The sequence below is a fragment of the Mustela putorius genome, unplaced genomic scaffold (genome assembly GCF_011764305.1).
Source record: "Mustela putorius furo isolate JIRA1106 unplaced genomic scaffold, ASM1176430v1.1 tig00000238_pilon_pilon_pilon, whole genome shotgun sequence".
NCBI classification, from domain to species: Eukaryota; Metazoa; Chordata; class Mammalia; order Carnivora; family Mustelidae; genus Mustela; species Mustela putorius.
In genome coordinates, this window is record NW_025421324.1 from 1085192 (window position 1) to 1102780 (window position 17589).

The 17589-nt window shown below is 52.8% G+C and overlaps 1 protein-coding gene and 1 non-coding gene across 2 annotated transcripts in view; both read right to left on the reverse strand.

The window, feature by feature from the left end:
* Positions 1-17589, reverse strand: part of DCHS1 (dachsous cadherin-related 1) — a 35324-nt gene that overhangs the window by 4241 nt on the left and 13494 nt on the right. The window contains exons 2-18 of the mRNA XM_045078254.1: positions 14817-16727; positions 9128-9316; positions 8799-9030; positions 8424-8660; positions 7056-8081; positions 6643-6836; positions 6327-6423; positions 6068-6225; positions 5006-5870; positions 4672-4911; positions 4457-4582; positions 3522-3731; positions 1235-2113; positions 1002-1115; positions 621-832; positions 378-532; positions 55-185 (exon numbers count right to left, since the gene is read on the reverse strand). Of these exons, the coding sequence (XP_044934189.1) occupies positions 55-185; positions 378-532; positions 621-832; positions 1002-1115; positions 1235-2113; positions 3522-3731; positions 4457-4582; positions 4672-4911; positions 5006-5870; positions 6068-6225; positions 6327-6423; positions 6643-6836; positions 7056-8081; positions 8424-8660; positions 8799-9030; positions 9128-9316; positions 14817-16607 (6856 nt within the window). The 5' untranslated portion in view covers positions 16608-16727. The remainder of the gene's footprint in view (positions 1-54; positions 186-377; positions 533-620; positions 833-1001; positions 1116-1234; positions 2114-3521; positions 3732-4456; positions 4583-4671; positions 4912-5005; positions 5871-6067; positions 6226-6326; positions 6424-6642; positions 6837-7055; positions 8082-8423; positions 8661-8798; positions 9031-9127; positions 9317-14816; positions 16728-17589) is intronic.
* On the reverse strand, positions 4128-4234 carry LOC123391552. Its single transcript, XR_006606240.1, has one exon. It is a non-coding gene; the product is annotated as a U6 spliceosomal RNA (small nuclear RNA).

Sequence of the window (17589 nt, forward strand, 5' to 3'; positions counted from 1 at the left end):
CCAAGGGTGGGGTAAAGTGCTGTCCTACCACCTCTCACTTTACTGAGGCCTCACCTTCTGACACTTGGAGCTCCCAGGGCTGGGGGATGGTGGGGCGATTATCATTGGTGTCGATGACCATCACCGTCAGGGTAGCTGAGCCCACTAGGGCTGGGCTTCCTCTGTCTGTGGCCATCAGTACCAGCCTGGACACAGAGCACAATCAGGGATGGGGCCTGGGGATAAGGGAGAACCCTGGGCAGGGCTAGGAGAACTCCTGAGAGTCTGGGAATCTGGGGGACCAGGATGTGGCCTAGAGACTGAGAGGGATTCAGGACAGGGCTTAAAACTAGATGGAGCCAGGATGGTGTCTTGGAATCTAAAGGGCCAGGCCTTACTGTGTTTCAGCCCAGATCTCACGGTCCAGGATGGCTGTAGTAGTAATAGTGCCTGTGGCTGGGTCTACGTGGAACAATCCCCGTGCTGGCTGGGATGCGGCCAGGCTGTAGGAGATCTGTCCGCTGGGGCCTTGGTCTAGGTCATCTGCCTCCACCTGGTGGGAGGAGGAGGCTGCTGGCACTGGGCTGGCCATAGACAAGTCTGGCCAGCCCTGTCCCCCATCTTCTCATCATATCCCACACCTGCAGCAGGGGTCCCTCTAAGGGCCTGGACTCAGGCAGGAAGGCCACATAGTGGGGACGCAGGAAGCGGGGAGCATTGTCATTGGCATCTTGCAGGGTTAGGGTCAGCACGGAGAAAGCAAAGGCTCCCCCGCTCTCTGCTTGCAGCACCAGTCGCAGTCGTGGGTTGGCTTCAAAGTCCAGGCCCTCTGCTGATCGAACAGTGATGGCTCCTGGGGGGAGGCAGAAAGCATCGCAGATAGCCCTTGCTTGCCCTAGAGCCTCCCTCTCTGTTGCCCCTTCCTCAAGGGCAGACCCTCCCCATCTAGGGCCTTTTCAGGCCCAAAGAGGATCTCCCCCAGGAGCCTGTCGTCTCACAGAGCCCCTGCTCCTGCCCTTTACCTGTACTCGGCTGGATGGAAAATGTCCCTTTCTCATTCCCACTGAGAATGCTGTAAGTGATTGGTCCACTTGAGCCCCCCGCATGGATAGCCTTAGGGGAGACAATGGGAGTCCCTGCAGAGAGGATGACATTGGTTGAAATGGGAGCACTGAAGGAGTTTACAAGACATTTTTAGTGAGTAACCCCAGCCCATCCAGGGATACAAAGCTGGAAGACATGGTTGAGGACCCACCTGGGGGAGCATTCTCACGGAGCATGGCTTCACTACTAGCCCGAGGAAAGCGAGGTCCACGCTCAGACTCCCCCTGCAACCCAACAATGACCACACCAGTGGCAGAGCGAGCTGGACGGCCAAGGTCAGTGGCCACGACGAAGAGGACACGATCCCGGGGGCCCAGGGCTACAGGTGAGCGGGCCACACGTATTTCACCAGTGTAGGAGTCCACAGTGGTGCCAGGAGGTGGTGTGCCTGCCAGCCGGTATAGGATGGAGGCATTAGCACCAGCATCACGGTCTTCAGCTCGCAGAGTGGCCAGAGCCAGGGTTGGGGTGCTAAGGCTGGGGCCTGGGCGGGGCAGGCGCAGCCTCAGGGGACTGGTGGGGAAGATGGGTGCATGGTCATTGACATCACGCACAGTGATGGTGACAGATACCGTGGTGCTCAGGGGCCCAGCAGCTGCACCATCCACTGCACTCACAGAAAAGGCATAGCTGGGACACTGCTCTCTGTCTAGGGCTGTGGCTGTGCGTAATTCCCCGGAGTTGGGCTCTAGCAGGAAGGCTCCTGCTGCACCTGTACCCAGGTAGTAGGTCACCCGGCCATTGGCCCCAGCGTCAGGGTCATGAGCCTGTAGCTGCAGCAACAAGGACCCTGCAGGTGCATCTTCAGGCACCTCCACAGAGTAGGCAGGCACAGGGAAGGCTGGGGCATGGTCATTGGCATCCAGCACTGTTACTGTTACAAGCAGAGTGGCACTGAGAGCTGGCTGGCCTCCATCCCGGGCCTCTATTCGCAGCTGGAATGCTGGCTCCACCTCTCGGTCTAGTGGCCTCATGGTGCCAAACTCCCCAGAAGCTAGGTCTAGGACAAAGGCTCCTGATGGGTCCCCATCTGCAGAGAAGTACATGTGCACATAGACAAAGATGTGTCAGTCCATGGGAGCAAGGGTGATTTATAGGCAACAGTAAATGGGAAGGGGTAGAGAGGAGAGAAACTGGGAGAAAGGCAGAAAAGAGAACCACAGACAGTAAAGGAGAATACTATAAAGCAGCTGTTCTCAGAGTGTGGTCTGGGGACTCCTTTCAGGGAGTACATAATCAAAACTAGTTTCTAGAAATATTAAAACATTATATGTTTTTGTTAATTCTTAGTATCTCACAAATGTACAGTAGAGTCCGAATGCTGCATGACAAGTGATGACATCACTTGGGTAGTAATGCAACGTGTGCTTACAGTTTCTTATGTCTTCTAGAATATAGAAAGTTTAGAGCATAAACGTATTTTCAGAGATTCATTCAGTTTTTTGTTGTTGCTGTTGTTTTAAAGATTTTATTTGACAGAGAAAGAGAGAGAGAGAGCGCACGAGTGTGCACAAGCACAGGAGCAGCAGGTAGAGGGAGAAACAGTTCCCTGCTGAGCCCGACATGGAGCTCGATCCCAGAACCCCGAGATTATGACCTGAGCTGAAGGCAGATGCTTAACCGACTGAGCCACCCAGACACCTGACTCATTCAGTTTTTACTTGCTTTTAGTTACGCCTGCTATAATCTTTGCTGTCCAACAAATTATTTGAACTTCTAATATTTCTTTGTGCCTATAAAGAAATACAGTAAGCAGGATATTCATTGGCTTTTTACAATGGCATTTTAAGATTTTTCTCAGCTTTAATATCTAATATAGCAAATACTGATGTCATGTGTTATTACATACATAAATACACATGTATTTATATATATATGTTTGTTATATTATTACATCAACAAATATTGATATCATGTACAAAACTCTTCAAGTTTCTCAAAAATTAAAAATATCGGGGCACCTGGATGGCTCAGTGGGTAAAAGCCTCTGCCTTCAGCTCAGGTCATGATCTCAGGGTCCTGGGATCAAGCCCCGCACGGGGCTCTCTGCTCAGCGGGGAGCCTGTTTCCTCCCTCTCTCTCTGCTTGCCTCTCTGCCTACTTGTGATCTCTGTATGTCAAATAAATAAATAAAATCTTAAAAAAAAATTAAAAATATCAAGGGTTACTCAGACCAAAAAGTTTGAGAATAAGTGCTCCACAGGGAGAAACGAGAAAGAAAAAGGAAAGAAACAGGAAAATAGAAACAGAGACACAGAGGGACATAAAGAGCTGAAAAGGCATAGAAAGAGATACTCAAACACATATATGCATGATTGAAAAGGCAGAAGACCAAGAAAAGAGAAAGGAAACCCAGACACATTGAGGCTGACATAAGCACACAAGGAGTAGAACTGGGCAAATGGGTGCTAGGTTAGCAGGTATGGGACAGTTCTCACCCAGGATGCGGTACTGCAGCTGCCCATTGGCTCCCACGTCTGGGTCAGAGGCCCGTAGCACCGTAAGGGTCTGGGGGTCCTGGCCCTCAGGCACCTCCAGGGAGAGGTGGGCACTCCCAAAGGTTGGGGCATGGTCATTCTCATCCTCCACAGTCACTCGCACTGTGACATGGGTCAGCAGTGGGGGTGAGCCCCTGTCCCGGGCATACACTGTGGGGAAGCAAAATCAGTAAGATGTAGCCTGCTCCCATCCATGGAGAAACCCACACAACACAGCATTCTCACATGTTCACCAGATGCACACATGAACCAGAAAATGTCCGTCTCTCCACACTCTGCAAGTACATGGGTGCCTACATGTGTACATGCCCACATAAATATACATGTCAGAAGACCTTTTTTTCTTCCCACTTCTCATACCTTACTGCATGCAAGATGGATCTTGGATTAGTGGTAGTGTGACAGAAAAGGCACTCAAGAAGGTATCAAAAGATGTGGGTTAAGGTTCCAGCTCTACCACTTCCAAGCTGTGTGTTAGCTTGCACAAGTCACTTAACCTCTATGGTACTCACTACCAATATGCTTTTCTGTTAGATGGCCACAATATAATCTGAGGGAATCCTAAAGGACAGAGCTGTGGCATTATGCGCAGGGCCATGCTAATCTTCTCTGTATCATTACAATTTTAGTATATGTGCTGCCGAAGCAAGCACTGTAGCATTATGTATTTGAGAGTTTGTGTGATCACAATGGCAACAGCCTAGAAGTCAGGTCACCTTGCCATCTGACCAACACTTGCCTCCCCAAAGGGATAGGAAAATATAACACACTGTGCAATAATAGGTGGAAGCTACTAGAAGGTAGTTTGGGGGTTCTGCCCAAGTAACACTGGTGCTTACAACACCCCAGGCTTTTCAGATCCAGTCAATGTGTACCTGTCAGGTTGATTTCCTCCTGCTCCTCCCGGTCCAGGGCCCGAAGAGTCGTGAGGACTCCAGTGTCTGGATCCAGGGAGAAGTTTTCGCCAGAGATGCCTCCATATGTCACCTGCCCGTTGGCCCCTGAGAAGAGGCAACATGGAGGAAAATCAGAGGGTAAATATACCCTTTCTTGCCCAGTTACCCTCTCCACTCATCCGCTCAGGTTTTACCTAGGTCTGGGTCGGTTGCCCGCAGAGTGAGAAGAGAAGTACCAGGTGGGCTGTTCTCACGCAGGAGGACACTGTACTCCTGCTGCTGGAAAGCGGGTGCCTCGTCGTTGACGTCAGCGACACTGACCGTCAGGAGCTGCGTGGCTGAGCGTGGCGGGGAGCCGTGGTCGGAGGCCACTACGGTCAGTACGTGCTCAGCTCGCTGTTCCCGGTCTAGGGACCGCACCACCGACAGCGCTCCTAGGCGAGCAGTAGGGCAGGTTGGAAAGAAACCTCAACACTCACTTCCCATCAGCACCCTCCCTCGCCCCAACCTCCTCCCTGCCCAACTCACCTGTGCTGGAGTGTAGCCGGAAGTAGCCGTCCCCGCCAGCTACCAGGCGGTAGGACACGCGTGCAGCTTCGCCCAAGTCCGGGTCCCGCGCTACCACGTGCAGCGCCACCGGCCCGGGAGGCTGATCCTCGGGGATGCGCACACGTGAGGGTGAGGCGAAGACGGGCGCATTGTCATTCTCATCCGTGACAAAGACCCGCGCGGAGACTCGCGCTGCACGGCGGCGACTGGCGTTGGTGGGCCGGTCGGTGGCTTCCACGAGCAGCAGCAGGGCGGGTGTGGTCTCCCGGTCCAGGCCTCGGGGCGCGCTGAGGGCGCCAGTGCGCGCGTCCAGGCGCAGAGCAGGCACCGGCGGCTCCTGGCGCAGCAGGCGGTAGCGGACGTCGCTGTTGGGACCCGGGCCATCGGCGTCCGACGCGCGGAAGGTGTACAGCGCGGCGCCAGGGTCCGGGTTCTCTGGCAGCGCCAACGCCAGTGGATCGCGCGCGAAGACCGGCGCGTGCTCGTTCTCGTCCTGCACGCGCACCTGCACGCGCACCAGCCGCGCACCCGCGCCTCCCGGGCCCTCAGCGCGCACAGTGAGAGCACGCCACGCCGGGCCTGCCTCGAAGTCCAGGGGACGCGCCAGGTACAAGCGCCCCGAGGCCGCGTCCAGCGCGAAGGTACCCTCCGGGTCGGCACCGCCCACCAACGTGTAGATAAGTGCGCCCACCCCTGCCGGCTCTGGCGACGCCACAGAGCCCAACAGGGAGCCTGGCTGCAGCCCTTCCGCCGCTGTCACCGTCAACACGATGGGCACTGGAGCCGCTGGGTCTGGCTCTGAGGGATCCGGTGGGGGCTCAGCGGAGCGAACTGAGGGAAGCACCTGTTGTGGACCGAGGAGGAAGGACAGAATCAGGGGGATCCGTGTAAAAGGGGTCTGGGCTGGCCGGCTGGTAGCTGGAAGGGTAGTCAGAGTAGCCTGACTAGAGGGCATAAGGATTCTGCGAAGGCATAGTTCTTGGAGGAGCCCAAGGCTGTGGCTGACAAGAAATGGACAGATTTAAGGAAGGTCAGCCGTACCTGCACCAGCAGCTGGAGGCTGGAGCTCCGAGGGGGGCTTCCTTGGTCGTGAGCACTCAACGTCAGTACGTAGTGTGGCCGCTCTGCTCGGATCAGGGGTGCTGCAGTGAGCAGCTCCCCCGAATGAGGGTGAAGAGAGAAGAGCTCTGAGCCAGGACCTGGGAACAGGCAGAGGAAGAAGAATGAAGGCCTGTTTCCCAGAGCTGGGCAGCTCATGTCATCCCCACCATCTTCCTTCTCTCCACACCACTCCCCATACCAGTTAGTGTGTACAAGATGGTGCCATTCTCCCCCTCATCTGGATCCCTGGCCTGCAGAGTTGTCACCAGTGTTCCTGGAGGCACTCGATCTGGTACCTGTGGGGACACACAACTCACGAATAGCTGTGTCCTTCCTGTTTTTGAGATATCTCAGGGTTAATCAAGTTCCCCTCAGTTGAATGCAGGCAGAGCCCCTTTCTTGCTCTCACGCCTGTTTCAAGAGCCAGTCTCTCTTACCTACTCCTATAGCTCTGTGGGGAGACCCCCCATGACCTCTCACATTTTTTCAGGGCAAGGTTCTGCCACTTCACATACCTGTATAGGGAGGCCCCCGCCAGCTGCCCCAGAAGCTTGCAGGAAGCTGGGGCTGTTGTCATTGAGGTCGAGTACTGCAATGTGCACGGTGCCTGTGGTACTACGGGGTGGGCTCCCCCCATCCTGCACCTGCACCAGGAGCTGGTAGCTGCTCTGCCGCTCTCGATCCAGGGTTTGGAGTGTGGTCATTTCTCCTGGGAGTGCAGGATAGGGATCATGTATGGGGTAGCTAGGGATGTACAGCCTGAGGCCTGCAGCTGAGAAGCTGGGGTTTAGGGAGTGGGAGGGAATGCCAGGGTTAAAGTCCAGGCTCAGTCCTGGTCCTAATGGCAGGGGTCTGGGGATTCTGTCTGGGTATTCACCAGGCTGAGGATGAGGCTATGAGGTCTCAGAATTTGGGCCCCAGTGCTCACCAGTCTGGGGGTGGATGCGGAAGGCCTTGCTGTCTTCCGACAGCGGTCGCAGGCTGTAGGTCAGACGTCCATTGGGTCCTGAGTCTCGGTCAGTGGCAAAGACCCGGCCCACGCTGGTCCCTGGGGGCTGGTTCTCAGCCACAGCCAGGAAGGTGGGCTCCTCAGACAAGCGGGGACTGTGGTCATTCTGGTTGAGGATGCTGACCCTGACGGTGGTTGTGCCTGTCTGCTGCCCCAACTCAGCTTTGGACCCAGACACTGCCATTACCTTCAGTGTGTACAACTCCTGGGCCTCACGGTCCAGTGCTGCTCGCACCCATAGCCAACCGCTCTGTGGTTCCAGGCCAAAGGGGCTACTTGGCCCATCTGTTGCAAGATGGTAGGTAATGGGGCCCCCATCTGGTGCTTGAGCTTGCACTTGCAAGAACTGAGTTCCAGGGGTGGTGCCTGAGGGCAGGTCCACACGGTAGGTAGGGCTGTCAAAATGAGGAGCCAGCCCACGGGTCCCCAAGTCCTGTACCACCACCCGTAGTCGAAAGTGGCTGGTGCGGGGTGGGGAGCCTCCATCCCGGGCCTCCAGCTCCAGCTCATGGGCTGGCCCCCCTGGGGGCCCCAGAGGTCCCATAAGCCGTACATGGCCTGTAGTGGGGTCCACAGTGAAGGCCCCACCGCCCCCAGCAAGCAGGGTAAAGGTGACTCGACTGTTAATGCCTGCATCAGGGTCCAGAGCCCGAAGTGTATAAATGGGAGTCCCTGGGGCAGTGTTTGGTGGCAGCAACACTGTGTCTTCAGGTGCAGGGAAGGCAGGAGAGTTGTCATTCACATCATCCAGCAGCACACGCACCCGAGCTACAGCAAAAGCTGGGGGCACTCCACTGCCTGCCCGCACCTCCAGCTCCAGCACTGGTCCCAGCAGCTCCCGGTCCAGAGGGCGAAGTGTTTGTAATAGCCCTGAGGCCCCATCTAAGGAGAAGAGTCCTCGGGGATCCCCGCCTGATAGGGCAAGAGTCACAGACCCCAAGCGACCTAAGGGAAGGAGAGAGGAGTCAAGAAAGTGATGGAGACACCTACTGAATTGGGGCCTAGACTCCCATCTCAAGGAAGGCTAAGGACTATCCATACTGTGTCTTTCAAACTATTAGGGGTAAGGGCAGGTGGTGGCAGAGATGCTGGGTGGCACCAAGGTGATACTTCATGTGCCTGTGGATGAAGGCGAGTGCCTGCACTGTGCCCAGGGATGTGCTGGGGATTTGAACCTGCATGTTTTATACTGCAGCTATCTATGGTGTGATACTCTAGGGTATTTTGAGATGGGTTATGTTGGGGTGGCTGGGTAGAGCACCAGAAGGGTATAATGATAACTGATACCTGGTGGATTGTGTGCCTGGACTATGCCCACAGTGGTGCCTGGTGCCACATCCTCTGGTACAGAAAAGACATACTGTAGTTGCTCAAATACTGGTGGCACAGGGGTTCCAGGCACAATGCTGACGTTGACTCGGGCACTGGGCTCTGCCTGCAGGCCACCTCCATCCTGAGCCCCAATCTCCAGCTGCACCACAGAGTTGGCCCGTCTGGCCAAGGGCCAGGCTACTGTCAACAGCCCTGGGAGAGGGGACAGAAGCAGAGTGCGTAAGGAAACAGCATAGAGGTAGAAAGGTTATGGGAAGGGGGGCAGTACTTCATTTAAGTAGGTGGGAAGAAGGGTCCAGGGACAAGCCATGGGAATGGGAGGCTCCTCACCTGAGTGCTCATCCAAGGCAAAGAGTGGGGGGTTATTGCCAGCCAGGATGTGGTAGGAGAGTCGCCCGTGGGGCCCCTGATCAGGGTCATGGGCATGCACCCTCAGTACAGCTGTGCCTGGTGTACTCTGCGCACTCAGACTGGCAGCATACTCCCGTGGATAAAACTGCGGGGGGTTGTCATTCTCGTCTGACACAAACACTTTCACATATACCATGGACTTGAGGCCTCCCTAGGGAGACAGGCAACAGTAAGTCAGATGGGCCCTGTCTGGCACTGGTAAATGCCTTATCCCAACATCCCAACCTGTCCACAGTCTGCCCACTCACCCCGTCCACAGCCGTCACTGTGAAGTCGAAGCTTGAGGGCCCCTGATCTCGGTCCAGGGTCCGGGTTGTGCACACATCACCATTGTGGGCATCGATGCGGAACGGGGGAGACCCTGAGGCACCAAGTCCGGCACCCAAGGAATAGGAGAGGAGGCCAAATGGACCACTGTCTGCATCTGTGGCTGTCACCTAGGGAGAGGCTGGGGTGAGTGATGCCCCTTCTTTTTGACCAGAAGATATAGAGCTAAGTGGCAATTAGAAGGAGCAGCCCTGGGCCAGCTGGGTGCCAGGGTCTCTGGAGAGAGGATACAGAGAGGGGACATGTAGGACATGGGCCAAAACCCAACCTCACCGCCTCAGACCTCACCACCTGGTTGAGGTTCCTGTGAGCTTCTAGTTACAACATTTTTGTCAGCTGGTCAATATATAACTTTGTTTTAAGTATGTTTCTGTTTGAAGAAGCCTAATGTTATATATATTGTTGATTCATTAACATTGAATCCACAGCCGATGGCACTGTAAGTCACATCTGAATGAAACTTATCTAACACATGTATTATCTTCATAAGGCTTAGGAACTCGAGGCAGCAGTTTAGCACTACACTTGGGGATCATTTTAAAGAGCAAATCACCAAACAAAAGGGACAAAAATGTGAAAAATGTGGCACTAAATAGACCGCAGGAGGGACCGTTGTTTACAGTATGAGCTGAAACATGAAGGCAGAGCGTTGCCTGGAATGTGCCCACCAGTCCACTTGAATTTTTCATCGTTCTGCACATGTCGGGGAATGACTGCAAAAGCTCCATGAGTATCGACTTGGGGGTTACAATAAAATTTTAGAGAGTTCACAAATTTAGAAATACAGAATCTGCCCATGATGAGGACCTCCCTGGAAGTGAGAGAGGGAGAATGGCTCGTCTATGGGAAGTCAAGGTCTTAAGTCCAGGGGGCTCCTCAAAACTAAGAAGTAGGGGAAGGCTCTCCTGCTTAATTCTTGGGTATCCCCCAGACTGGCTCAGGAAAAGTTGAACTATTAGACATTAATGTCAGGAGCCTCTAAACATTTCAGAGCCAGGGCGACAGGAGACACCATTCTGAAAGCTTCTGAGCCCAGGATAGGGCCAGGCACACAGGAGTTCTCTGCATATATTTGTTGAATGAGTAGGTGGACATTCTGATTACCCTGACAACAAAACCTTCCTTCAAACTAAGTTTTATACGTTGGGTGAACATTAGACCTCTGACAGTGTGTTAGCTGGTGCTGACTGCTGTAGACTGTGACAAAGTACTCTCTGTGGATACAGGGGTCCTAGGGTCATGTCATGCTGTAAGAGGAGGCTGGAGAGCTCCCTCTTCTTAGCCAGAAAATGTTCCTCAGAGAGAAGGCTAGCCAAGGACTTCTGATTGTTGCCCAGGCCCTTGATGGAAGTGATTTGTGGCACTGTTTACCCCCCAGAGAGACTCTAAAGCTCTGCCATGGCTGACCCTGGAAACAGCTCCTGCTCCAACTCTTTACTATGGCTGTGGGCCCAGATATCCCAGGAGACAAACATCCCCCCACATCAATCCAGGCAGGCTGCAGCCCAGCTGTGGCACCATCTCCAGAAGCTGTTAAAGACCTTTGCCCTCTGACTCGCTGCAGGAAGAAAGCAATAAATAGTGGTCAGGGGAAGTTGTCAGGAAGTGACCCCAAAAGGCGTAGGGGCCACTGACTGGAAATGACCAAGGCAGAAGTGAACTTCCCGCCCTGTGCAGCTCCACTGCAAATGCACTGTCTCCCTTCCCAGCAGGCTCTCAGCCCTGCTCCCAGTCCAGCCTTGGTCAGCTCCTTCTCTTGCTCATCTCTCTCCTTTTGTCCCCACCCACTCCCTAGCTCTCATCGAATGCAGTATTTCAGGAAGGAAATAAAGACCCTTATCTGTGAATTTTCTAAAGTTCCTTCCAGACCACAAACTTACAGCATCTACCCCATCCTGACCTCCTTTCCAGGTGTCGCCTGCTTCTCCTCCCACTACCGTCCCCTCCACATTCCTCTGCCTCCCTTTCCACTCCCTGTTCTCACACACTGTTGCTCCCTGGAATCTCTCCTTGGCCTCTTCTCACTCTACATGCTCCCTCAGGACCTTCTCTTCCACTTCCGTGGCTTTGACCATTGTCTGCACTTTGACCTAGACCAGTCCTCTGAGCTCCAGACCTGTACATCCAGATGCCTGCTCAACATCTCCACTTGGATGTCCCACAGGCACCTTAAATCTAGCCTGTCCAAAGCTAAATTCATGATCATTCCAACCCCCTCTAATGACTCTTCCATCCACGTAGCTGCTCAAGCCAGAAATCTGTTCTTCCCTTTTCCTCTCCTGGTATATCAATCAACTAGGGACTAAGTAAATCCTCATTATCTCTCCTATTTGTCTATTCCTCTCCATCACCATTATCACTGTCCTGATTTAGGCCTGAGTCATCTATGCCCTGGACTATTGTGATTCCCTTCTCATAGGTTTCTGGCCCTCTAATCTGTCCTTTACCCCAGGATTTCTGGTCCTTAGCATGTCTGACAGTTTGGACCAGGTAATTCTTTGTTGTGGTGCTGTCATATGCACTATAAGATATCTGACAGCTCCCTGGCCCCTATGTGCTAGGTGCCAGTAGCATCCCACCAGCTGTGACAATCAGAAGTCTCCAGACATTGCCTAATGTCCCCTCCAGAGAGAAAAATCACTCCCAGTCATGAATCACTACTTTATAACTACCAAAAGCATCTTTGGAGAAAGCAAATATGGTCATATTAAACTTCTACTTGAAAATCTTCAATGTTCTCTAAAGAAAAGTCCTCAAATCCTTGGCTTGGGTCCTCACTGGGTGGCCTACTGGCACTCCCACCTCCCACTCACCCACTGCACACCTTGAACTCCAGAGACACTGAGCTACTTGTAGCTTCTGAACAAGTCAGGCTCTCCCTCCGCTCTGGGCATGTCACCTGTGCCTGGACCCCTTCTCTCCACCATCCAGCCCCCTCACAAACTCCTGCTCAGCCTGTGAGTCTCAGCTTAAGTGTGACCTCTTCGGGGATGCATTCAAATTGCCTATCCGTACCTCACATAAGTCCCCGTTATGGAAGGTTTTTTTTTTTTTTTTCTTTTATTTCAGTGCAACTATTTCTTTGCACAATAATCTCCCCTCTAGACTATAAACACCATGAAGTAGGGGGTAATGACTCATTCATTACTGTATTCTTTGTCCCTAAGACAATGACTAGCACATGGTAGATACTTGATAAATGTATACTTAATGCATCCAATATTAAGACTTCTTCTAACAGATACAAACACTGTAGTCATTTTTACTCTCATTGCCTATAGTTACTGAGAGTGAAAACTCCAGGAAACCCTCTGGAGAGTTGCTCTCTTACTTCAAGCACTAGTGAATAAGAAATTTAGAAGCTGTCACCTATTGGTCCTGTGCCAAGAGGGAGAGTAAACACATGGGAAAGTGGATGGGAGCTGGACAGCACCAGGCAGGCAAATACCCAGAGTCTAGCCAGAGGGCAAGGCATCAGCTGGGCCCAGGCACTGCCTGAAGTCTAGGCCAATAGGCAGCCCCTGAGAAGATGCTCAGGGATATGGTGGACTTCTGAGATGTAAAGACCTCAAGCACTAGTCTCCTAAGAGGCCTTCTTACATCCTGTTTTCTGTCCTGCGTCCATACTCCATGATGCAGCCAAAGCAGTCCTCCCAAAAGACATATCAGATTTGACTAGAACCCCTCATTGGCCCCCTGTGGGTTTTTTAATGATCTCTTAAAAAAAAAAAAAAAGGGATTTATTTGACAGAGAAGAGATAGAGGGCGAGAACAAGCAGGGGAGTGGGAGAGGGAGAAGCAGGCTCCCTGCTGAGCAGGGAGCCCAGTGTGGGGCTTGATACCAGGACCCTGGATGACGAGCTGAGTAGAAGGTAGATGGTTCACTGACTGAGCCACCCAAGTGCCCCAGCCCCCTGTGATTTTTAAGATAAAGCAGTTCACAACTGGGAATGATTTTTGCCCCCTGGAGGGGACATTAGGCAATATCTGGACCTGCTTGTAATCTGGTCCCTGTCTACTATTTTGTCTCAGCTCTCTGCAGTTCTTAGTGGAACAGCCGAGGCCAACCTGAACAATGCAGTCTCCTGAGCACATCCTGGGGTTCTGCAGCTCTGTCTGTAGGCCTGGAAGCCCCACCCCTATACTCTATATAATCCATTTGGCAAGGTCTCATTCATTCTTCAAAGGTCCCCTCCTCTGGACTTTCACAGCACCTCATATGCCATGTGATGCAGCACTAGTTACTGGTATGTCTCCCTGTCTAGCTGGGACCTGCCTGGGAACAAGACTGTGTCCTTTCTTTGTTCCCTGGGACCAGCACAGCACAAAGCTTATAGTGGGTAAGTTAATTCTTGAATATATCACTTACCCACTGATCTAACCCATCCTTCACCCTTAAAGCAAGTTAGCCTCCTAAAAAAACAATCTGTAGGAAGGAGGGAGGGATGAATAGGTAGGGCACAGAGGATTTTTAGGATGGTGAAACTACTCTGTAAAATACTATAATGCATGTCATGTACATCCATTATACATATATGTTATATATTTTGTCCAAATCTATACAATGTACATCAGGAGTGAACCCTACGGTAAACTATTTTTTTTTGGATTTGGGGTGATTATGTGTCAATGTAGGTTCATCAGTTGGGACAAATGAACCACTCTGATGGGGATGGAGATAACGGGGGGCGGGGGATGTTACATGAATAGGGATGGGGGTATACGGGAAGTCTTTGTCCTCAACTCAATTTTATTGTGAATCTAAAACTGTTCCAAACACATAGTGTTTAAGAAAAACAAAAACAAAATCTAATCATGCCCTTTTCTGACTCAAAGAAGTTTAGTGACCTCCTTTGCCTTCGAAGTAAAGTCCTAAAACCTCCTTAAAGCTTGGAGTCCAAGGACTTCTGTAATCTGGTCTTAGCCTGCCATTTCAGTTTCATGCCCCCTCTGTCTCCTCTAGGCCTGACCTGCAGGCACTCTGTGGCTCCCAGAGTCTGTCCAGGGCTCCCATCTCCTCCTCAGAGAGGTCTTCCTATCCCATCTCCTTCTCAGAGAGGTCTTCCTATCCCATCTCCTCCTCAGAGAGGTCTTTCTGATCTGGGATCTCACAAATAGTTCTTGTTATCTCTCATCCTTGTGCCTGAGCACAAACGTCTCATCAAGGCTCAGCTCCATGGAGAGGGATGGGGGTTTCTTCCAGCAGAGCCCAGCACTGGATGAGGGCTCCATAAATGCTGGCAGCTCTCTTGGGGAGCAGGAGCCACATGGGTGCACAGAATCACCATCTCTGCCTTTCAGAACAACTTTGAGATTTTATAGATTCTCTCTCACTTCTTGACACCACAGGACACTTCTTCCTCTAGATCCAATCTTAACTCCCTCAGCTGCCTTACCTGGCCCAGCTCTTGCACCCTGTTTTCTCCTCTTGTCATGCATCTTCACCTTCTGCACAGATTGTGGAGCTCACAGGATAGGATCAAACCCTCTGACGTGACTTACCATAAACAGATACACCTGTAAAGCTTCGTTTCTGTTCTGAGGCCCTCTGTGACCCTTTAATTCACTCCTGCCCACAGCAGCATCCCACTGTGTGCAGGACTTACCCACCTGCAGGAAGCAGGTTCCAGGCTGGGTGCCCTCAGGCAGAGAGGCATTGTAGAAAGTCCTCTGGAACTGGGGCTCATTATCATTCACATCTTGCAGGGCCACACTGACTGTGGCAGATGAGGCAAGGGGAGGCAAGCCCCCATCCGTGGCCACCACAATCAACTGTGGCTGAGGTTCCAATTCATAGTCCAGCGAGGCAGCCGTGGTAATGATGCCTGAAGTGGGGTCGATGGAAAACCAGCGGGTGTTGGCACCAGGGGCCAGGCTGTAGGTGACCTGACCATTACTGCCCTGGTCAGGATCCCGGGCCATCACTCGCACCACGAAGCTGCCAGGCAGTGCAACTTCAGGAAGGGGCTCAGGTCGGTAGAGCTGACGGTCAAAGGTAGGCGCATTGTCATTAACATCGGTGACATGCAGCACAAAGGTAGCCTCAGCCCGCAGTGGGGGTGAGCCTGAGTCTGTGGCGGTAACCCGCAAGTTATAGGCATCCCTCTCCTCCCGATCCAGCTGCCGAGCCACGCACACCAGGTAGATGACACTGTCCTGAGTGCTGAGGGCAAAATGGCCCTCTCCACCCTCCAGGGAAACGTTGACATGAGCAAAGTCGCCATCATCTGGGTCTGACACAGAGATACGAGCAACAAGCTGGCCAGGTGGGGCAGCCTCGGACACCCGTGGGGAGCCATCAGCACTCAGGAAGATGACAGTCATGGAGGGCTGATTGTCGTTGGCATCTCGCACGTTCACAGTCACAAAGGCCGAGCCCAGCTCAGGGTGCGCTCCACCATCCCGTGCCTGCACCACCAGTTCATGGACCCGCCGTTGCTCAAAGTCCAGTGGCCGCTCCAGCCGCAGCAGTCCTGTGTGTGCATCAATGGAGAAGGGCCCATCACCCTCACTCTGCCTCCGGTTGATCTCATAAGTCACAGCCCCATTGGCACCAGCATCGGCATCAGATGCATACACCTGCAAGACAGGACTGCCAGGGGCCAGGCTCTCAGACACCACAGCATGATAGCGGCTCTGATTGAAAGCTGGGGCATGGTCATTGATGTCCAGCAGTGTCACATCCAGCAGGGCCTGGGCCCTCCGGGGGGGTGAACCACCATCATAGGCCTCCAGTTGCAGCATGTAGTGTGAGCGGTTCTCTCGGTCCAGCTCCCCGGTAACTACCAGTTCTGGCACGGGGGCCCCATCTGGACCAGGACGTGTCTCCAGCTGGAAGGTCTCTCCAGCTCCATCACCAGACAGTGCATAACCTTGGGTTCCTAGGCGGCCAGCATCCGCATCACGTGCAGGCTCCAGTGGGTATCGGGTGCCAAGGGCTGTATGCTCAGGTATCTGCAGGGCAGCCCGAGCCTGTGGGAAGGCTGGAGCATGGTCATTGATGTCAGCCACTCGCACAGTCACTTCTACGGTGGCACCGTCAGGAGTGACTGCAGTGAATCGGTAACGATCTCGCCGCTCACGGTCCAAGACGCGGGCTGTACGGACCACTCCGCTGTGTTCATCAATGGCCAGGTCTGTGCCCACCCCACTGCCCTCTTGGGCGGAGATGAAGTACATGGGAGGTGCTGCTATGCCTGGTGGAAGCCCTGCACTGATGTCCCCAATCAGTGTGCCTGCCGGCTGCTCCTCATCAATCTGTAGGTCCAAGCTCCCGGCCTGACCCCAGGCACCTGACACCCTGGCCCCCAGTAGCAGCAGCAGCAGCAGCAGTGGTACCAGGGGGGGCCTGGAGCTCTGCATGCCAGTGCAGGAAGGTGCAATGCCCGCCTCCTTCTGCATGACAGGGGCAGTCCAGTTATGACTTGTGCTCCAGCTCCAGACCAGGCACCAGGCCTGGCTTGATCTCAGGCTTTGAATCAGGTCCAGCTTGGGCCCTGGCTCCAACTCAGGCTCCCTGACCTGGGAGAAAAGCAGAAGGATAAAAGGTCATGGTTGGTTGTGGGGGGTGTGGAATCAATCCAGGGAGACTGGGGATCTACGCCACAGCGAGACTCTGGCATGTTCAGCCCCTCCGTGGAGCATCTGTGCTGCCGCACATCCATCAAGAAGCTCCTGCTTCAGAACTCCTCAGCACCTATTCCAGTCTTACCCTGGCAGGTCCCCATCCCATCCTAACCTTCCCCTATCCCTCGCAGGTTGTTTTGTTCTTATTGTTCAGGTCTCAACGCCCTTGGACTCCCTTCCTTTCATGTCTGGACTTAAAAATATGGCCAATCCTTTCTCATTTTTCTTCTTATTCAGGACTAATATCTCCATAACTATGTGCTTTTGGTAACCTTACCTGAATCATCAAACTTCACCTTCAACCATTATATTCTTGTGAAACATATAATGCATATATGTAAAACATTACACATATAAAACATGTAATATAAAAATGTCTTATATATTACATGTGTGTTTTATATATAAAATACATATATGTTATATGTTTTACATATATATAATAGAAGTATATAGAAATTCCAGTATAGAGGAATAGGTATATATTCCCTCAGCCTCACTTCCCTCTCCATTCAACAAGGGATGGGGCACACATGAGTGACTAAAGGAAACAGTCCCTGATTTCAGGGATGTCACAGTCCAGGGACTGGACAAGTAATTACTTGTGATAAGAGCTGTAAGAAGTACAGGTAGCTCTGAAGGCATATATAGAAGAGGAACTTTCCATAGTCAGGGAGTCAGGAAGAACTTCTCTGAGTACGTGACGTCCAAGTCAGGGTCTACCTAAAGAGTAGGTGTTGGCTAGGCAGTGGTGGGC